The 22449-nt window shown below is 45.0% G+C and overlaps 1 protein-coding gene across 1 annotated transcript in view; it reads left to right on the forward strand.

Annotated features, from left to right (window-relative positions):
- Positions 1-2528: 2528 nt before the first annotated feature.
- ippk (inositol 1,3,4,5,6-pentakisphosphate 2-kinase) overlaps positions 2529-22449 on the forward strand; it is a 120735-nt gene continuing 100814 nt past the window's right edge. Inside the window, exon 1 of the mRNA XM_038812589.1 lies at positions 2529-2758. Coding sequence (XP_038668517.1) covers positions 2678-2758 — 81 coding nt within the window. The 5' untranslated portion in view covers positions 2529-2677. The remainder of the gene's footprint in view (positions 2759-22449) is intronic.

Below are 22449 nucleotides of genomic sequence, written 5' to 3' on the forward strand. Positions count from 1 at the left end.
GAAGGGGCCGTGCTCGATCTAGGGGTGACAAAGACTTTAGCGCTCTCCATGACGGTCGCTTCACGTAACGTAGAATCCTACCCCGCCCGCCGCGCGGCCCACCCATCCTACCCCTCGTGGACCCCGCAACCGACCCCCCCAACTGGGGCCGCTTCCGCGCAATATGCCTGCGCTGCTCATCACACCGCGCACCCTGGGGGTCCCCGCTGCTACTTCTGTGGCCAGCAAAAGCACCCCCGCCAGCGCTGCCCGGCCCGCACCGCGACCTGTAAATCCTGTAGCAAGAAAGGCCACTTTGCAGCGGTGTGTCAGGCCCGCACAGTTGCCACTATCTCTCCCCCGACCTCTCCCCCTTTCTTCAGCCGATCGCGCAATGAGCCCCGCCATCCGCTGCTCCCGGGGCCACGTGCGACCAGTGGGCGCGCCATCTTCTCCCCCCAGGTCTACGTGCGATCAGTGGGCACCGCCATCTTTCGCCGCCCCCACAACGTGCACTGCATGGGCGCCGCCATCTTCTTCCCCGCAGGTACTTCGGATGCCACCATTTTGTCCTCCCTTGGGACTGGACCATGGGACCCGGGTCGCTGCTGCTACTCATCGGACTCTTCAGACTCTTTGGACGATCGCCCGCTACTCGCCTCCATGACGCTCGACCAATACCGTCCTCGCAACCTGGCTACCGCTTCAACAACGGTGCTCATCAACAGCCACGCGACCTACTGTATACTTGACTCCGGGAGCACTGATAGCTTCATCCATCCTGACACGGTAAGGCGCTGCTCCCTCACGGTCCATCCTGCCAAACAGCGGATCTCCCTGGCCTCCGGATCCCACTCTGTCCCGATCCAGGGTTTCTGTCTGGTCAAACTCACCGTACAAGGCGTTGAATTCAGCCGTTTCCGCCTGTACGTCCTCCCCAACCTCTGTGCTACACTTTCACTGGGCCTGGACTTCCAATGTAACCTCCAGAGCCTCACCCTCAAATTCGGCGGACCCCTACCTCCACTCCCAGTCGCTCGCTGGCAGCAGGTCCTCCCCGATGCACTCCACTCCATTCGGTCACTGCTGTGCACCGCGACTAACAACACACCCCATGAATGTGTTTTTACCTTCTCTAGGAAGTCTACTTCCGGGGTGTCGCTCCCGACTAGGCTCGCAGGTCCAGGGCCGGTCCTGCGTAGGCATGTCAGACTCCACAAGGCGGACCCTCTGGTGGACAGGGTACGCCTGCTCCATGCAAACCCCAGTATGCCTACATGGAGTTCCCCGACGGCCACCAGGATACCTCAGGTGCCGATCCCACGCCCACACACCTCCCCACCCACGCGCCACCCTCCCCTTACCCGGCTCCCCCAACATCAGCCCCACCAGGTCCATCCCTCGTTCCCCTGCCCACACTAGAGAACATGGAAGATTTCGGGACGTTCCCGGAGTCGTCCAGCCACCGGCCAGCACCAACACCGCCACCATCGATGCCGTTGACGCCGACACCGCCTGTGCAGACGTCGCCACCACTGCTGCGTCGCTCTCAACGAACCGTCAGTCCGCCGGTCAGACTCAACCTATGACGGGCACCGGGTTGCAAGATGGACACTTGATTTTTTTTTTTTCCCTCCCCTCTGTAAATAAATCACGGATCATGTGCATAGTTTCACGTCACCTCCGCCAGACTCATTTTTAACAGGGGGTGAATGTGGTGATCCACCACTGTATGTATATATGTGTGTGCCTGTATTAGGGGATGTACAGCAGTACCTGCTTTACAGGTTTGCCGGTAAGTCCCTGCCGGCTAGCCCCGTCCACAGGGAGCAGTATAAATATTCATGAGTTCTCCTGAGCTGCCATTCTACAGCTGCAGTCGAAGGAATAACATCTCACGGTTATAAAGCCTCTCTTGTACCGATTCGAGTCTTTGTGTGCAATTGTTAGCGCATCACAAGACTGCTTCACACAATTTTAGGCTGCTCTAAAATTTCAGGAGAAACACATCAAGAAGTACTTATTCATTGTGCTGAGAATCAGACATCACTAAAGTATTCACTCTGTTTCATATATTGCGAAATAGATAACGAAACAATAAGACTGCGCGCCATTCCCGTGTTATGCATTTTCAGATTCTTGAGAAATGAGTCAAAGTTTCGGGTCGATGATCTCGAGCAACTGAAACGTTAACTCCCTCAGTTAACCTGCTGAGTATATTTCCGACGTTTTCCGTTTATATTTCAGATGTCGCTTTTTTTTTGTATTTCTTTTTTTTGGACACATATTGCACATCAACCCAAATTTTGTAATCCCGATTTAGCGCGGGTTTCAGAGGAGAGGCGCTCAGGACAGCCTCAGCCCGACCCTTCCTCTCAACCGAACTCGGACTGTCTGGGGGAGGGGGGAGAACGACGATGCGTCATCGCGCTCCGGACCCACCAATCGGAGAACCATTCGATGCCCGCTCAGCCAATCAGCGATGGGATGGAAGGAGATTTGGGGGGGGGGGGGGGGGGGGGGGGCTGGGAGCTTCCGGTAGTCGCAGTTGGGTGTGCTTTCTCCTTCCTGTGCGCGCGCGGTGGCTGTCAGAACCGGAATCGGCCATCAGGCGCCTTGAGTCTATGTGAGGGCGAGGGAACTACCGGCAGAGGCGGCGGAGAAGCAGTTAAATACCTAAAAGCAGACGCCGGCGGTGATGGAAGTGAAGGAAGTCGACGGAAACGAATGGAAGTACCACGGCGAAGGCAACCGGAGCTTGGTCGTTTCCCACGTCCAGGTTAGTCAGTTAACGGCAGCCGCGAGCTCGAGCTGCCTCCAGCACACGGCCCTCGCGGCGGCGCCGGCCGGGCGGGCAGGCGGGAGACAGACAGACAAAGTGCAACTAAACCAGCCACCGCCGCCGGCAGGAATCATCTTGCAAATGGGAAAGCTTCATTTCACCTTCTTACACAACCCTGCATGCAGCTCGCCGCGCCAGAGTTAAGAGGCTCCAGTCGCTGTCAACAAGCCGGGGGGGGGTGGAGAATCTTTAACTTTCATTCCGCGTTTCTCTCTCCACACATGCATTTTTGCTCATCAATGAGGTTTTGTTGTGTTGAATAAACACTTGCCGAAAAAAAGTGCGCGATGATACATGGCAGCATTTACAATTATATGCATTAGTATGTCTTTAATACACGCAATGATTTAATTTGACTCCCATTGGGGAAAATGGTGTCCCCACCCCGGGCATAACGCAATGTTTATTTGTTAACCGCTTGCTCCAAGCAAATACCGAGTTATGCGGCTGTTTTAACGTTAATGGTGTGAGCGATCTATCCTGGGTTTATTTGAAATAAAAGCAGAAACAGAAGATGCTGGAATAAACTCTTGCAGGTCTGGCAGTGTCTGGAGTGAAACAGAGTTAACGTTTCTAATCTGAATGATACTACTCTTCAGCTGGTTTCATGTATGCTGGGTTTGGGTTCATTGTCACCTGTACCAAGGTGCAGTGAAAAGTATTTTTCTGCGTACAGTCCAGATAGATCGTTCCATATGATGTAGATACACAATATAAACATATAGACACAGACATTGGATGAAGCATACGGAGAAGATGTGTTGAGAGATCAATTCAGTCCATATGAGGTTCGGGAAGAAGCTGTTTTTGAATCTGTTAGTGTGTGTTCTGAGACTTCTGTATCTCCTACTTAATGGGAGAGGTAGGAAGAGAGAATAACCCGGGTGGGAGGATGTGTAGACCGAGTCAATGGATTAGAGGCGAGTTTGCGTGTTGGACTGGGCTGTGTTCATGACTTTCTGTAGTTTCTTACGGTCTCAGGCTGAGGAGCCACCATACCAGGCTGTGATGTAGCTAGATAGAATGCTTTCTGTGTTGCATCTGGTCGAGGTTGGTTTAGCACAGGGCGAAAGAGCTGGCTTTTAAAGCAGATCAAGGCAGGCCAGCAACATGGTTCAATTCTCGCACCAGCCTCCCCGAACAGGCGCTGGAATGTGGCGACTAGGGGCTTAAAAAAAAATATATTTTATTATCCTCTTTCACATTTTCTCCCAAATTTACACCCACCAACAAGAAACAGTAATCAGCAACAAATATGTCAATCCTCATAATAACAACGATCCCATCCTCCCACCAACCCCCAAACATTTGCCCACATGTTTACATAAACAAGTGACAAAAAGGAATCGGGGATTACCCATAGTCACCCTTAATACACACAGCCCCCTGCCACCCATCTCTTCCCCCCCCCCCCCCCCCAACTAATGTTCAATGTTATCCAGTTCTTGAACGTGCATAATGAATAATGCCCATGACTTGTAGAACCCCTCCGTCCTTCCCCTCAGTGGACACAGGGTGGAAAGGCTGCTCTCCATCCCAATAGGATCCACCTTTGGGCGATCAATGAGGCGAAGGCTATGATATCTGCCTCCGCACCCGTTTCCAATCCTGGCTGGTCCAACACCCTGAATATGGCCTCTCGGTGCAGTTTCACATGCACCACCTTGGAAATTACCCTAAAAACCTCCTCCTTGTAATCCTCTAGCTTTGGACAGGACCAAAACATGTGAACGTGGTTAGCGGGGCCCCCTCTGCAATGCTCACGCATCTTCTACTCCTTCAAAGAATCGGCTCATCCTGGCCCTCATGAGGTGTGCTCTGTATCCCACCTTCAGCTGTATCAGCCCCAACCTTGCGCACGAGGTGGAGGCATTCACTCTCCCTAGCACTTCACATCAGACCCCTCCTTTATGACCTCTCCCAACTCTTCCTCCCACTTTGCTTTGATCCCTTCCAGTGGTGCCTTATCCTCTTGCAAAATAACTCCGTGCACCGCTGACACTACCCCCTTCACCAGTCCCCTTGTCGTCAGCACCTCCACCAGCAATGTGGAGGCCGGTTCCTCCGGGAAGCAGGCAAAATCTTGAACCTGCATGTATCTAAACGTTTCTCCTTGATCCAGCCCATTCTTCGCTTCCAGCTCCTTCAGTCCTGCAAACCGACCCCTGAGAAATAAATCTTTTAGTGTCTTAATCCCCTTCTCTGCCCATTTCCGGAAATTTCCATCCCACCTCCTTGGCTCAATTCTGTGGTTCCACCGAATCGGCATTTTCCTTGACCCTGCCCCCCACCCGAAGTGTTGGCGAAACAGCCTCCAGATTTTCAATGAAGCTATTATTACCGGACTCACTGAGAATTTCCCCGGAGCTATCGGGAGCGGTGCTGTTGCTAGTACTTTCAGTCCCGCCCCCAGCACAGACTCTCCTCCATTCTGACCCACTGGGAATCAACCCCTCTGACCCAGCTTCTCACCGTCTCCACATTCACCTCCCAGTAGTAGTACATCAGGTTCGAAAGACCCAAACCCCCTGTCTGCCTTCCCCTCTATAGCAGTACCTTTCTCACTCTGGCCACCTTCCCATGTGAATGAGGTAATCCTTCCCTCAATCTCCCTGAAAAAAGCCTTTGGCAGGAAAATCGGTAGGCATTGAAAAATAAACAGAAATCGCGGCAACACATTCACTTTAACTGCCTGTACCCGACCCGCCAGTGACAGAAGGAGACCATCCCACCTTGCCATATCGACTTTCGCTCTCCCCACCAAACTAGAGATGTTGTACCTGTGAAGCCTCCCGTACTCCCGGGCAACCTGCACCCCCAGATACCTAAAGTGAGTCCCTGCCCTACGGAATGGCAGCCAACCCTATCCACACGCATGGCCGAGACACCACAAAATACTCACTCTTGTCTAGGTTCAGCTTGTACCTCGAAAGACCCAAATACCCGTAGTAGCTCCAATATTCCCCCTATCGACACATATAACAGCAAGTCGTCGGCATATAAGGACACCCTATGCTCTATTCCCCCCCCCCCCCCGGCACTATTTCTTTCCATGCTCCCGAACTTCTTAATGTGATGGCCAACGGCTCAATCGCAAGTGCAAACAGCAGGGGGAGACATATGACATCCCTGCCTCGTCCCACGGTGGAGAGAAAAGTATCTTGAGCTGATGTTGTTTGTGCGGACACTCTCCTTCGGCTCCTTTACATAGTAGCTTTACCCAGTTCACAAATCTTGGTCCAATCCCAAACCGCTCCAAAACTGCCATCAGGTATCCCCATTCTACCCGGTCAAACGCCTTCTCGGCGTCCAATGCCACAACCACCTCTGTTTCCTTCCCTTCCGCTGGTGCCATAACGACATTCAAAACCCTCCTAATGTTTGAAAAAAGCTGCCTCCCTCTCACGAACCCTGTCTGATCCTCACCTATCACCTTCGGGAGGCACTCCTCCAGCCTACCCGCCAGTACCTTCGCCAATACTTTTGCGTCCACATTCAGAAGTGATATGGGCCAATACGACCCACACTCCGTCGGATCCTTATCTTTTTTTAGCAACAGTGAAATCGATGCCTGCCCCAAGGTTTGTGGCAACACCCCCCCTATCGCCTCTTCAAACATCCCCACCATCAGGGCTGCCAGCTTATCCTTGAATTTTTTATAATATTCCACTGGAAACCCATCCGGCCCTGCCACCTTTCCCGACTGCATCCTCCCAATCGCATCCTTTAGAATACGGGCTTTTCACAGTAACTTCATTTGAAGCCTACTTCATTTCATCTGTAAAAAATTGGTAAGAGTCAATGTGGAAATGTCGAATTTGCTTAGTTTCCTGAGGAAGTATAGGTGCTGTTGTGCTTTTTTGGTCATAGTGCTGGCATGGGTGGACCAAACGTTGGGAAATGTTTTAAAATTTAGTAATGTTGAAGTTGCCATGTTTTAAAATGAAGCACACTAAAGTAATGGAGTAGGATTTGGTGTCACCTTCTGCTGCTTAACTGTCTGTTGGATATGTGTACAGTACTGAGCTTATTGCCCCATCTTAAGATGCTTTGGAAAACTTTCACTCTAAAACAGGAGTGACTACTATGAAAATACATGTCATATGTTTGATGGGTTGGTGTGAGAATTATGAAATGTTTAAAAGTCTTAATGCTCTCTAAACATTTTTACCCAATACTCTCCCTATGCAAGGGCCGTTGTTGGGTTACTTATTTAAATTGATTTGTCCTGACTTGCTTTTTGGTTTGTGTTCTCTGCCATCAAATATGCTGTGTATTTTCAGGGAACTACCAAGTATCTTTGTAAATCTTCTCAAAACTGGGGGCCAGTAGGAATCCTGTAACCAAAATGTTGGGCTTCCCTGACCCTTGGCATTCTGGAATTGGAAGGGAAAATATTGATTAGATTTTCTAATTTTGAGTAGTCTCCTATGATCCTGTTAACTGGTACAATCCTTTTAAAAAAAAAAAAAAAATTTAGATTACCCAATTATTTTTTCCAATTAAGGGGCAATTTAGCATGACCAATCCACCTACTCTGCACATTTTTGGGTTGTGGGGGCGAAACCCACGCAGACACGGGGAGAATGTGCAAACTCTACACGGACAGTGAACCAGAGCCGGGATCGAGCCTGGGACCTCAGCGCCGTGAGGCAGCTGTGCTAACCACTAGGCCACCGTGCTGCCCGACTGGTACAATCCTAAAGAAAAGTGGTGGGTATAAGCAAGAAAACACACACTATGGTAATAACAAAAAAAATGGACACTCCAGTGTACAAATTCACAGTAAATGGAAGCAAGGTAGAACAAATCAATCACACTATCTAGGAAGCACAATAACATCCAATATCAAAAGTAGTGAAATCTGAAAAAGGATTGGACAGTTCAAATGTCTTTTTACTAAATTAAGCAAGTGTAAGAAACATCAGCTTTAGCCTTGAAATGAGAATCTCTGTATTAAAGTGGTATGTCTGGTTAGTAATGAACTAGAGATGTGAACCGTGACGCAATTGGGAAAGAGGAAGAAAAGGAAATCAACAACTTTGAAACATGGCACTTAAGAAGGATCTTGAGGGTAAGTTGGGCAGAAATAAAGCTAACGACGTAATACTGATTTGTCTTGAAGAACAAGAGAACTCTTAAATAATATAAAACAAAATGACAAATTGAGTTTTTCCGGAAATGTTACCCTTGCTGAAAGGTTGGAGTACTTGATGACCATCGGATGGATTAATGGACGGAGAGAAAGAAACCAATGGCGAAGGAAGCAGCTCGATTAAATTAAAGACTGGCTCAACCAGGACTCCAACACCGAGGGCATCCACTGTTACGATGATCAGGATGTTTGGAAACCATGGTTGCCTATGGTATTTAGGTGATGACAATCCTATGATCCTGTTAATATAAGGTGAGGGCAGGATCAGGCTCAATTCTGATAACTATATTCTTATATGTGAATGACCACATAGAGAATCACTAAATCTCTTTCCTACTGTCCGGTTCTCACTCTCTTGATTTGAAAAATTGCCTGATCCTTCTATCTTTGCTCCAAAGTGAATTACCTCACATTTTCTTTACTTTGAACTCAATCTGCCATAGTTCCCCTCACTTGATTTGTTGATAACCTTCATAACTTTCTGCTTCCATTGGTACTATTCACTGTGCCCCCTAACTTAGTGGCATCAGCTAAATTTGCTATCTAGTGCTGTATCCTTAAGTAATTTATACAGTAAAATTGTTCAATTTATACAGTAAAATTGAGTAAGCAGCCATTATCCCTTCTATTTCAATAGATTTGCTTCAATTTCATACATTCTTAATTTTGTTAATAGGCTCTTGTGGAAGTGCTCATGTATTCTGGAAGTTGTATAAAGATTATCTGTAGATACTTCTACCTCTTCAGTTAAGAACCTAGTTTAATTTTATGAGATCATTTAAACCAGTTTATATTTGCCTAAGTGCTAGGCCACTCTGTCCATAATAATAGATTTGAGTAATTTTTTCAGAGTGGACATTAATTGAGGAAATTATAGGCCCGTTTGTCTATCTCTTGTATACTTTAAGCCTGGGGTGTCAAACTCAAATACACCGTGGGCCAAAATTAAAAAATCGGGACAAGTCGAGGGCCGGACTGGTTCAATGTTTTTTTGCAAAACTTATTGAAATGAACTTATTGAACCTGGAACTAATAAAGCTTAGGTTATTGCCTATAAAAACAACATTAAATATTAAATAAATAAAAAAATTAGTTGCATTTATTTCTTATTGCTTTATCTGGAGCTTTTCCAGAGTAATTTCTAATGAAAACATTTTTCCACAGGCCAACACTTTGTGATTCACACTATACCTGAATACTGGAGTGTCCATTTTCTTTGTTATTACCATAGTGTGTGTTTTCTTGCTTATACCCACCACTTTTCTTTAGGATTGTACCAGTCGGGCAGCACGGTGGCCTAGTGGTTAGCACAGCTGCCTCACGGCGCTGAGGTCCCAGGCTCGATCCCGGCTCTGGGTCACTGTCCGTGTGGAGTTTGCACGTTCTCCCCGTGTCTGCGTGGGTTTCGCCCCCACAACCCAAAAATGTGCAGAGTAGGTAGATTGGCCACGCTAAATTGCCCCTTAATTGGAAAAAATAATTGGCTAATCTAAATTTAAAAAAAAAGGTAATTAGATATTATCTCGCGGGCCAAAGATAATTCCACCGCGGGCCGGATTTGGCCCGCGGGCCTTGAGTTTGACATATATGCTTTAAGCAATGGCTGATATTGTCTCATTGATTGGAAAATGAGTAATTCCTGAATTTTGAGAGTTTGGAGGACTGCACGATCTGTCATTTCCTTTCCTTTTGATACCCTAGGGTGTAAACTATCATGTCCTGGAAATTCAGTTCTCTGGACTCTCATTGTTTTTCCTAATTTGTACTTGATTAACCTCGTGGATTCCTCCGTGTTTTTAGAGTAACCCTTGTACTTTATCCTGTTCCACTAGAGTGCGCATCAAGGTCCTGCTGCTCCTGGATATATTTAAAATCTTCATCAATTATGTTTTTTTTTGTGCAGAATATGCTACTTCACGTTTTACTGAATTAAACTGCATATACAGGCTCGGTAGGACAGAAAGTGACTGTTACTGTAAAAAGGTGTAGTTATCAAAGCTTTGCATCTTGCACTCATCAGGACAGATGTAAGAGTGACAAATTTTAAAAGGGAGCAACAGCTATATACTGTGTGGGGAAAGGGTGCTGATTGGTTTGTCTGGTCGAGATGTTGCCTTGGAGAATGCACCAGGGACTATTGTCCCATATACTTTTGCTGAATTCAAAAAAGGTGCAATGCCTGGGCATGTTCCTTTTGCCTGCGGAGGTCCTCGCGTCTAAATGTATGTACCTCCCAGCAAACCTATGTATTGCAAACTCATCTGATGATCTTAAATTGGTTCTTTGTGTAATTCTTAGCATACTCAAAACTGTCTAATTGTCCAATTATGAAATTGTATCTAGTGTTAGCCATTAAGTTTTGTAAGCATGAATTGGTTTAGTATAGTCTGTGTATTCTGCTCATTGCAAACAGCCGAAGGGATGCTGCTTGATATGATCTGCCAATGTTTGGGATGTACGGCCTATGTAGCTGGCATTACACCCCTGAAACTTATAGATCACATTAGTCATTTCATCACATGCTTTTTTTTAATGAAAAAGGTACAATCCCTGGACAAATTCTTTCTATTTGCAGAAGATTTGCTTGCTGTAGGTACATGTATTTATATGCAGGATCCTGCCCTCTGCAAGCGGAAAGAACATGTCCAGATTAAACAAATGCATGGGGAGCAACTGATCTCTGGACTAGTCAGAATTCTGCAAATTGTTGTTCCCTTTAATTTTTACAATCTTACATCTGTCACAAGGAGTGTGAGGCTAAAAGCTTTGATATGTAATTTTTTTCAGCAATACTCAGTTCTGTACTGTCAAACGACTATCACCTAAAGTGAGTTGTAATTCCATGTGCGACAGTTGGTTTATGCCACTTAATATAAGTACTGTTGTAGTCTCCAGTGTGACACCTATGCTTTTTAGTTAACCTTCGATGATGAAGGCACCAAATGAAACTTGATGTGGAGCATGATGGGACAATTATGTGTGGGAAGTCAGTGGATCTGCAGTTTACTCAATCAGGACATTGTTGTGTTCCGTTAAAGCCTAATGTTTCTCAGTAGTGTATTAATAGGATGGAGTGATGAGGATCAAAGAGGGGGAAAAACATTGTCTTAAAGTTACAGCAACAATTGGCTCACATTGCATAATGCCATTTTAGTGCCTCAATAGTGTAGTTCAGTATACAATGCTAATAGAGATGTGTGAGAGTTATATGGAGAACAAAACTGCAAGGTTCTCTAGATGTGGTCCCAAAATACCCTGTACAGCAGCAGCAAGAATTATTGGATCTTACACTTCAACCGCTTGCAACAAAGTCCATGCCATTTACTTTCCTCATTTAATGCTAACTTTGTGTACCTTGTATAGAAGTCTCTGAACTTCAACATTTTGAAGTTGAACATCTTTTAAAAATTTGCTATTCGCACTACCAAAGCGAATATGCTCCATTTAATCTTTTTAGCTTATTGACTTGGCTGCAAGGATTGGTATTTCTACGCTAGTACACAATAAGGAAATGATTGTACACAAGGTTTTGGAGAAATTATTGGGGACTGGACTTGGGATACTAGCAACTATGATGAATATCAATTTTTATATGGATTGTATTATATATACATCTGTTGCAGCAATATTATTAAAAGCCTGGGTTAAGGTCCATATACCAAACTGTAGCATTAATTATTTTAAAATGCAGGTGGTGTGTCGGCAAAAGGGTGTCGCAAATGTGTGATAATCATTCATTTTAACCATATAAAGAGATGCTTAAGGAACTTTGATTGCTGGAGATCCACTGGAAAGTAGATAATTTTAGACATTGTGATTAGACTTGGGCAAGCCAGTCATGGGATCTCTGAGTGGGATAAAGATGATGTAATTAATGGAAGGAGCCAGGGTCTGTCTGTAGCTTTGCAGTTTTATATAGGGTTTGCTAGGAGTTTTTAACATTGAGCAGCAGTTTTGCTGATGTTGTCAGGTTGAACATGAGACTGACAGAGACGGAAGGATTTACAGGTTATGTCTGGACACCCCACCATGGGAACATCCTTGACTCTACTCTGTCTAGTCCTGTTAACATTTTATAGGTTTCTATGAGATAGACCCCTTTTCATTCTTCTGAATTGCAGCGAATATAATCCTAACCGACTCAATCTCTCTCCTCGTATGTCAGTCCTGCCATCCTAGGAATCCGTTTGGTAAACTTTCTCTGCACTTCCTCTATAGGAAGAACACCCTTCCTCAGACCAAAGGTGCACACAATATTCCAGGTGTGGATCACCAGGGCATCCCTGCTCCTGTACTCGCGTCCTCTCGCTATGAAGGCCAACATACCATTTGCATTCTTTGCTGCCTGCTGCACCTGCATGCTTCCTTTCGGCGACTGGTGTATGAGGACACCCAGGTTGCGTTGCACTCTTCTCCTCCTCCCCCCCCCCCCCCCCCCCCCCCCCCAATCTAATTTATGGCCATTCAGATTATAATCTGACTTTCATCAACTCTACTAGTTACATCCTTAAAGAATTCCAGTAGTTTTGTCAAGCATGATTTCCCTTTCATAAATCCAGGCAGACTCTGATTCTGCCACTGTTTTTGTTCAAGTTCTCTGTAATAAAATCCTTAATAATGGATTCTAAAATTTGCACCACTACCGACGTCAGGCTTACCAGTTAATAATTCACTTTTTTACCTCTACCTCCCTTTTTAAAAAATTATAAATTTAGAGTACCCAATTCATTTTATCCAATTAAGGGGAAATTTAGCACGGCCAATCTACCTATCTTTTTGGATTGTGGGGACGAAACCCACGCAGACATGGGGAAATGTGCAACCTCCACACGGACAGTGACCCAGAGCCGGGACCGAACCTGGGACCTCGGCGGTGTGAGGCAGCAGGGCTAACCCACTGCGCCACCGTGCTGCCCCTACCTCTCTTTTTAAATCATGAGGTTACATTAGCTACCCTTCAATCTTTTCCAGAATCTATAGAATCTTGGAAGATGACTAGCAATGCATCCCTATTTCTAGGGCCATTTAAGTAATCTGGGATGTAGATTATAAGGCCCTGGGGATTTATTAGCCTTCAATCTTATCAATTCCCCCCAATTCATTTCTCTACTAATTCTGATTTTGTCCAGTTCCTCCCTCTTACTAAACCCTATGTTCCCCAACATTTCTGGTACGTTATTTGTGTACTCCTTTGTGAAGACAGAATCAAAGTATGTATTTGTTGGTAAGTTATTTTTTCTCCCGTGGTTAATTTCCCTGTTTCTGACTGTAAGGCGCCTACATTTGCCTTCACCGATCTTGTTCTCTTCACAACTGGCTGAATCTTCCGCGTAAGCTAACTCTCATACTCTACTTTCCCTATCTTAATCAATCCCTTGGTCCTCCTTTGCTGAATTCTGAACTGAGTTCTCAATCCTCAGACCTGTTGGCCAATTTTTATGCTTCTTCTTTGAGTCTAATACTATCTCTAATTTTCCTTGTAAGCCATGGTTGGTCATTGTCCCTATTTTATGACTGTGCCAGACAGGAATTAAACAATTGTTGAAGTTCACCCATTCACTCCTTGAATGTTTAGCATTGGCTATCAATCCATTGTCATCCTTTTAAGTAACATTTCCCAATCCATCATAGCTAACTGGTGCTTCATATCATCGTAGTTTCCTTTATTTAGATTCTGAACCCTACTCTCAAGAATCAACTACGTCACTCTCCATCTTGATTGAGTCATATTATGGTGACTCATCCCTAAGGGGTCTCGCACAACTAGATTGCTGATGATTCCTTTCTCATTACACAATACCCAGTCCAGAATGACCTGCTCTCTAGTTGGTTCCTCAACATATTGATCCAGAAAACCATCCCGTATACACTCCAGAAATTCCTCCTCTACGCATTATGACTAATTTGATTTGCCAAATCTAAATGCAGATTAAAGTCACCGATCATTGCAGATGTTTTTTATTTATCACATGTGTCTCTAATTTCCTGTTTAATGCCATTCTCAACATCACCACTACAGTTTGGGGATCTATATACAAAACCACTAAGGTTTTTTGCCCCTTGGTGTTTCTCAGCTCTACGCATACACATTCTGCATTGTCGGAGCTTATGTCTTTCCTTCCTATTGCGTTAACCTCCTCTTTAACCAGCAATGCAATTCCTCCGCCATTTCTTTTATGTCGGCCCAAAGTAACTATTGAATACCCCTGAATGATCAATTCTCATCCCTGCAACCATGTCTCTGTAATCCTGATCATATCATACCCGTGTACATCTATTTGCTTGTGATTAATTCATCCGCTTTATTGCGATGCTTTGTGCATTAAGGCACAAAGCCATAAGCATGTCTTTTTAACCTTGCGTGTCCCGTTCCCACTATTTTTCTACTCTGGCCTTGTTTTGCCTATGTCATTTGTACTAATGTCAATCACGACCACTGGCTGTTCACTGAGTGTCCTGTAACTGCTCCGAGACATCCTTGACCCTAGCACCGAGGGAGGCTACATATTATCCTGGCGTCTTGTTTGTGGCCAGTAGTCAGAGACAGAAGGGTGTTACTGCGAGTGCAGCAGGTAAGGGGATTAGGAAAGTAGAAGTGAAGAATCTTCAACGTCTGCAATTGTTCAACAGGTTCGAGGCTTTTGCAACTTGTATGGATGAAAGTGGGGCTGCAGGTGGATGAGCAAACTGACCATGGTACAGGAAGCCATTCAAACTGTGGGAGTTATTGGGAATATAATGATGGTAGGGACAGTGTAGTCAGGGGGATAGATGCAGTTCTCCACAGCCAAGAGCGGGAGTCAGAATGCCGTGTTGCCTGCCTGGTTGCCAGGGTTCAGGACATCTGTGGGCTGGAAAGGAACATTCAGTGGAAGGAAGAGGATCCGGTGGTCATTATTCAAGTAGTTATAATAACATGGTGGAACTAAGAAAGAGGCTTGTGAAGGAATATGAATAGTTAGGGGCCAAATTTAAAAGCAGAACTTCAAAGGTAATAGTCATTGGATAATTAAATGAGCCAAGAGAAAATTGGCAAAGAGTAAATAAGATCAGAGAGTCAAATGCATGGCTTAAGGATGGATGTGAGAGATATGGATTTTGATTCGCATCCATCTTTAAGCCATGCATTTAACACTCTAATCTTATTTACTCTTTGCCAATTTTCTCTTGGCTCATGTAATTATCCAACGACTATTACCCTTGAAGTTCAGCTTTTCAATTTAGGCCCAAATAGTTCATTTTTCTTTGTTGCGTTCTGCTGGCATTGGATTGGATTTGTTGTCACGTGTACCAAGGTACAGCGAAAAGTATTTTTCTGCAAGCAGCTCAATAGATCATTAAGTACATGAAAAGAAAAGGAAATAAAAGAAAATACATAATACGGCAACACAAGGTACACAATGTAACTAGATAACACCGGCAAAGGGTGAAGCATACAGAGGTGCAATGATAATCAGGTCAGCCCATAACAGGGTCGTTTAGGAATCTGGTAACAACTGGCAACTGGAGTCTGGTCAACTGACAACACAGACAAATATTGATACTCACTACAAGTCTGACTTATGCAGCTTTTATTATTTAACTCCAACTTTAGTTACGTGATTATTTTAAACTGTTACATAAGTCTCGAAACTTGAACAAAAATATACGACCCGGATAGAGAGAACTTGGCCAGGCTAACTCTTGAGGACATGCGCTTGTGAGCTTCCAAACTCTGATCTGTCTTGCGAATGTTGATCCCGGTGTTATTGCCCTCAAAATCTTAAAGCTGCTGTTTTTTTATAAGTTAAACAATCCTTTCTTATATAGGCATCATTTGACCTTGAGAGAGCCTTGTTCTCAATGTGGACAACATGTTAATAGCAAAATATCCAGTTGTAATCCATCGTCCTGTCTGTCCCCACAAAATTCATTCTGCATAGAGTCATAGAATTTGCAATGCAGAAGGAGGACATTCGGCCCATCAAGTGTGCACCGGCCCTTGTAATGAGTACCCTACTTAAACCCACACCTCCACACCCTATCCCCTCAACCCAGTAACCCCAGCTAAACTTTTTGGACACTAAGGGCAATTTAGCATGGCCAATCCACCTAACCTGCACATCTTTGGACTGAGAGGAAATCAGAGCACCTGGAGGAAACCCACGCAAACGCGGGGAGAAGTGCAGACTCCACACAGACAGTGACCCAAGCTGGGAATTGAACCTGGGACCGTGAAGCAACATTGCCAACCACTGTGCTACCATGCCGCACATTCTGGTCCCATACCAATAACTTTACAGTGAGATGGTAACACAGTATTATTCTTCACCCACATGTGTAAATCTTGTGATTTCTGCTTCTAGGGTTCTGACGTCTCAGGTACAAGTTACATTCTCATTTGTCTTGAATCCATACTTGGCTTGATTGAGGGGTATGTTTGATATGGACAAACTATAATTTTGCTGGCTTGCTGACATTTGTCCAGCCTAGCTCCTACTAATGTTTTGTTCTGTTCTACTTTTGTGTCCCTCCACATATGCTGAATGATCCCATGATCACAGACTCTTCAGGTCCCAGTACCATCTCTTTTTTTTAAACATTTAAAGTACCCAGTTCTTTTTCTTCCCCATTAAGCAATTTAGCATGGCCAATCGACTTAACCTGTGCATCTTTGGATTGTGGGGGCGAGACCCACGCAGGCACGGGGAGAATGTGCAAACTTTACACGGATAGTGACCCAGGGCCGGGATTGAACCCAGGCCCTCTGTGCCGTGAGGCAGCAGTGATAACCACTGTTTTGCTGTGCCGCCCATGATACGACTATCCCTGTTACTTCTACACTGATCCCGTTACATTCTTCATTGAACCAAATAGCCTTGCTGGCGAGTTTTGCTAATGAAATGCCTGTCCCAAACGTGGTAATCCCAAAGCTGGAGCTTGTATAGTGCCCGTTCTTGTTCCTCACCCCATTCTGTGTGGTCCAGTGAAACCACCCCTTTGGTTAACACAAAAGCAACACACATTCACACAGCTGTAAACTTCAAACAGTCAATTCTCTTGTCGCTATAGGACCTTAAAGACAGAACACTGCAAACTCACAATCTCTTAGTACAAATTTAGGCACCTGCAGTAATCACTTTTTCACTTTCAATTTCCAATATTTCCAATATTATCCAAAGGTATAAAAGATATTTTGTGAAACGGGTTGTTAAGTGATTCTGAACATTTTTTAATAGCTCAAATGTTTTGAAAAGTTCAAATTGATTGCTGCTAAATTTGTTATCTTTGTTTTGGAACAGACAGTCGTAATTTGAAATTTGTATTGCCTTATCTCAAACTCCAGCACGATCCGTTTGACTGGTTTGAAATTCTTTTAAACAGAAATTCACAGAAATTTGAATTAAATGAATTTTAGTTCCCTTACCCAACAAATTCTTTGAATATTTAATGCTTGTGCACAACACCAAGCTTCAACAATGACTTGACTTGAATGTATGGTAAGGGCGGCATGGTGGCGCAGTGGTTAGCACTACTGCTTCATGGCACCAAGGACCTGGGCTCAATCCCGGCCCCGGGTCACTGTCCGTGTGGAATTTGCACATTCTGCGTGGGTCTCACCCCCACAAGAGGAGATTAACGCAATGTGCAGGATAGGACAATTGGCCACGCTAAAATTGCCCCTTAATTGAAAAAAACTAAGTGGGTACTCTACATTTATTTTTAAAAGACTTGAATGTACGGTATTCCTTCAACTAGCACAAGAGGCTAGTACTGTGGCTTCACAGAGCCAGGGTCCCAGGTTCGATTCCCCGCTGGGCCACTGTCTGTACGGAGTCTGCACGTTCTCCCGTGTCTGCGTTGGCTTCCTCTGGGTGCTCCGGTTTCCTCCCACAGTCCAAATACGTGTAGGTTAGGTCGATTGGCCATGCTAAATTGCCCTTAGTGCCCAGAAAGGTTGGGAGGGGTTATTGGTTACGGGGATAGGGTGGAAGTGAGAGCTTAAGTGGGTCGGTGCAGACTCAATGGGCCGAATGGCCTCCTTCTGCACTGTATGTTCTGTGTTCTGACTGGGCAAACAAACTCGGAGTAAGGGTCATGGATCATGACGGTGCAGAAGTCGTGGCAAACCTCACACCTGATCACACGGGAGAGGAAAAAAGGGAGGAGTGCTTATAACAGTGCTGGTTTTGGAGATAACAGCCAGAAGTGCTTGCTGATGACTGATTTGTGTCTCGGCGTGTTTACTTTTAACTTGGGGTGTGACTGCTTTATGAGATGCAGCACTTTGTTGCTGAATTAACTTCCTCAAAATCCCCCTTGCATCTTTAAAAAATATATTTTTATTCAAAACTTTTTAACATAAATATACAAAATATCAGAAGAACAACACATCAACCCAATAAACAACCACAAACCACCTGACCCTCACCCATCACCACGTCCTGCCACACCCATTTTAACCCCCCACCAACCCATCAATCCTTGAAGATATCATTGAATGGTTTCCACCTCCGGATGAACTCTTCTACTGACCCCCACAGAGTGGTTTGATCTTCTCCAGCCTCCGGAATTCTGCCACGTTGCTCATTCATACCCCAGCAACACAGTAAAATCCAATACAGCCCCCCCCCCCCCCCCCCCCCCCCCCCCCACCACCACACACACACACCCCAACGAATTCCAAGTCTTCCGACACACCCCAAATATCGCCACCTCCGGATGGCGCCACCCCCACGTCCAGAACGTAAAACATGAACATAGAACATACAGTGCAGAAGGAGGCCATTCGGCCCATCGAGTCTGCACCGACCCACTTAAGCCCTCACTTCCACCCTGTCCCTGCAGCCCAATAACCCCTCCTAACCTTTTTGGACACCAAGGGCAATTTATCATGGCCAATCCACCTAAGCTGCACGTCTTTGGACTGTGGTAGGAAACTGGAGCACCTGGAGGAAACCCACGCAGACACTTTTTTTTTCTTTTTTGTTTTTAAAAATAAATTTAGAATACCCAATTCATTTTCTCCAATTAAGGGGCAATGTAATGTGGCCAATTGACCTACCCTGCACATCTTTGGGTTGTGGGGGCGAAACCCACGCAGACACGGGGCGAATGTGCAAACTCCACACTGACAGTGACCCAGAGGCGGGATCGAACCTGGGACCTCGGCGCCGTGAGGCAGCGGGGCTAACCCACTGCGCCACCGTGCTGCCATACCCATGCAGACACTGGGAGAACATGCAAACTCCGCACAGACAGTGACCCAGCAGGGAATCGAATCTGGGACCCTGGCGCTGTGAAGCCACAGTGCTATCCATTTATGCTACCATGCTGCCCATAACATAACCTCGGACATAACATCTGAGAATCCATGCCAGAACCCCCCATGGTTTTGGACGCGCCCAGAACCAGAGCATGCTTTGCAGGCCCTCCGTGCACCACCCGCACCTATCTTCCATCCCCTCAAAGAACCTGCTGAAACACAGAAACCTCGTCAGCACCGTCATTTTCACTGTCCGCACCTGCCCAGCCAAAAACAGCAGCAAAACATCCCACCTCTTAAAATTCGCCTTCATCCCCTCCACCAATTGAGCCAAGTTCAATCTATGTAGCTGGGCCCAGCTCTGCGCCATCTGGATACCAAGGTATCCAAAGCTTGTCCCCAATTCTACCCAACCACTCCCAAAATGTATAATTACCAGTCAGCTGCATACTGCGAACCCCTATGTTCTTTGCCCACCCCCGCACAATCCCTCCCCAAACGTTAGACACCCTAAGTGCTATGCCAACGGTTCTATTGCAAAAGGCATCGGGGAGGAGCGGGAACTCCTGCCTCATCCCACAGTGAAGCCCCAAGCACGCCCAACTCACTTGGTTCGTCCACAAACTCGCTACCGGTGCCTTATACAGCAACTATCTGTACTTATAAACTATTTATATTTTATTATTTTCTCTGTGACTGATCATTTATGTTTCAAGTACATGGCTTCTTTGTTTTGATAGGTGTGTTTGTCGACTATTGCCTAATGGCTGCACAAACATCCTTGTGGTTCTCTGTCACCTGAGTATTCAATGGATTTATCAATAATTGCAGATATTGAAATGGGATCACAATTTTCAGAGGATAATGTAATATTCTCCTCCTCCTCTGGACCATAGGTACAAAATCGAATTCTGATCCCAAACAAAATGTTAATCTCGATTTCTGAACATATTGATTTGCACCTCATGGAGTGTTCTTAATGATTGATCATGTTGGTTTTTTTCACTTGATTTTTAGCTGGATCTAACTCCAACTTGAAAGCAAGTTGAAGTTAGCTACTCACAACAGATAAAACATTTAGTGAGTGTTTCCGCTTGATTTTAAAAGAATTCTATAAAAAAAACAATGTTATATTTTGGAAACAAGCCATTTTGAACTTTTTAGAAGTGTATTTAGAAGGGTAGCGCAAGTGGGTAGCACTGTGGCTTCACAGCGCCAGGGTCCCAGGTTCGATTCCCCACTGGGTCACTGTCTGTGCGGAGTCTGCACGTTCTCCCTGTGTCTGTGTGGATTTCCTCCGGGTGCGTTTCCTCCCACGGTCCAAAGGTTAGGTGGATTGGCCATGCTAAATTGCCCTTAGTGTCCAAAAAGGCTAGGGGGGGTTATTGGGTTACGGGGATAGGGTGGAAGTGAGGGCTTAAGTGGGTCGGTGCAGACTCGATGGGCCGAATGGCCTCCTTCTGCACTGTATGTCTATGTTCTATTATCCTGCTTGTATTGCTGATCACAGTGAAATCTCATTGACACAAAATTCTGCTTGTGTTGAATTTAGCAACCGTTATGTCGGCAGTATAGCATAGAACAACACTGGTGTTTAACTGAAATTCCGCAATGGTTGATCTACAAGAACTTTAGTTTGGAGCCACCAAGAAAAAGAATGAAATCCTTTGCAAAAGAGGTGCTTTCACTATGCAAGCAAGTAGGCCTCTTCCGCCAATAGTCAGTGAGTAGAGTGGTTGGACCTAAGCACATTCAGATATGAAATGCAGAGTCTGCACATTCTCCCCATGTCTGCGTGGATTTCCTTGAGGTGCTCCGGTTTCCTCCCACAAGCCCCGAAAGACCTGCTTGTTAGATGAATTGGACGTTCTGAATTCTCCCTCGAAAAGGCGTCGTAGTGTGATGACTTGGAGATTTTCATAGTGGCTTCATTGCAGTGTTAATATCAGCCTACTTGTGACACTAATAAAGATTATTATTATAAATGCTGGACAAGTCATTATTTCACATCAAGGTGCAAAGCATGTGCGCGTACCCTACAAGAAAGTTAACAGGCCATCAATCAGAACAACGGTAAAGCTGATCGAGTGGGAAATTACACCATTAGGTTTGTCCACCATTCTGAAGACAAAGTATAACATCTTGGAGTAGTTCAACAAATTGACATTTCTTCAAGGAAGAGGTTGAGAATGGCTGTCTATCCTGACGTTGAAACTGTTGTAACCGTTTCAAGGCAACCCGAACAGAGAACCAGCTCATCTCATATTTGTAGAATTGTTTGATACAGGGCTATATTTGTGTGGCAAAGTGGGCCTCTGCAACTATCATCAAGTTCTGCTTAACGCAAAATTCAAGGTTGCGCCCTTGGGATTTGCGGAGTTTATTGAGGTGTATTCTTTGGAAAATGCTTACATTACAACATTATCATGCACATTGAATAAAGCTTTCAACTTGTTTAAGACATTTTCTTTTTGGTGTTGTAATTTTTATATTGGTTTGAATTTACTTGAACAGCTAAATTATTACTGAATCCAGTTATGTGTTGATACAGTAAACAGGTGCCAAATCTGTGCTGGCCTGCATTATTATGTTTCGTGATAATATTGAGGCTTTGCTGATGAGAATGTTTTGAAAACAGACATTTTAAGCTTTTAGATTTGCAAAACATGGAGGGTATTGAAGCTTAGATCTATCTGGAGCCTCTAAAAGTGTGGAGATTTGGAAGCTGAGATCATTTGTTTTTTATGATTGAGCTGCAAATCTAGTAGTTGCGCAAGGGGTAAAATATGCTGGTAAATTTGAGCTGCACGGCTCTGGCGATAAGCAACATGTTTTAGATTTTAATGCTTGGTACCAGCAGCAAAAAAAACAACAATAAAAGATTCCACTCAATTGCTCTGATTATAGTTCACAATTATAGTCAATCATTGTTCAGTATTCTCAAGGGTAATTAGGGCTGGGCAATAAATGCTGGCCTTGCATTTATCCTATAAATTATGGCCACCCATATCCTATAAATTAATTTTAACAAAAATCTTCTGGCTAGTCAGAAAACTGTGGTGAGGTGCTCTTTGATTTTTCTGAGGCAGAAATTGTGGTTCATCCAAGACTTGGCTTTTGGACAAGCAGTCTGGTAACATCCATGTGGAGATAAAAGTCCTGTCTTAACATTGAGGATACCCTCCATCATGTGTTGTAATCCATTGTGCTAAATGGGATAGATTCATA

Source organism: Scyliorhinus canicula, chromosome 11 (assembly GCF_902713615.1).
Source record: "Scyliorhinus canicula chromosome 11, sScyCan1.1, whole genome shotgun sequence".
NCBI lineage: Eukaryota > Metazoa > Chordata > Chondrichthyes > Carcharhiniformes > Scyliorhinidae > Scyliorhinus > Scyliorhinus canicula.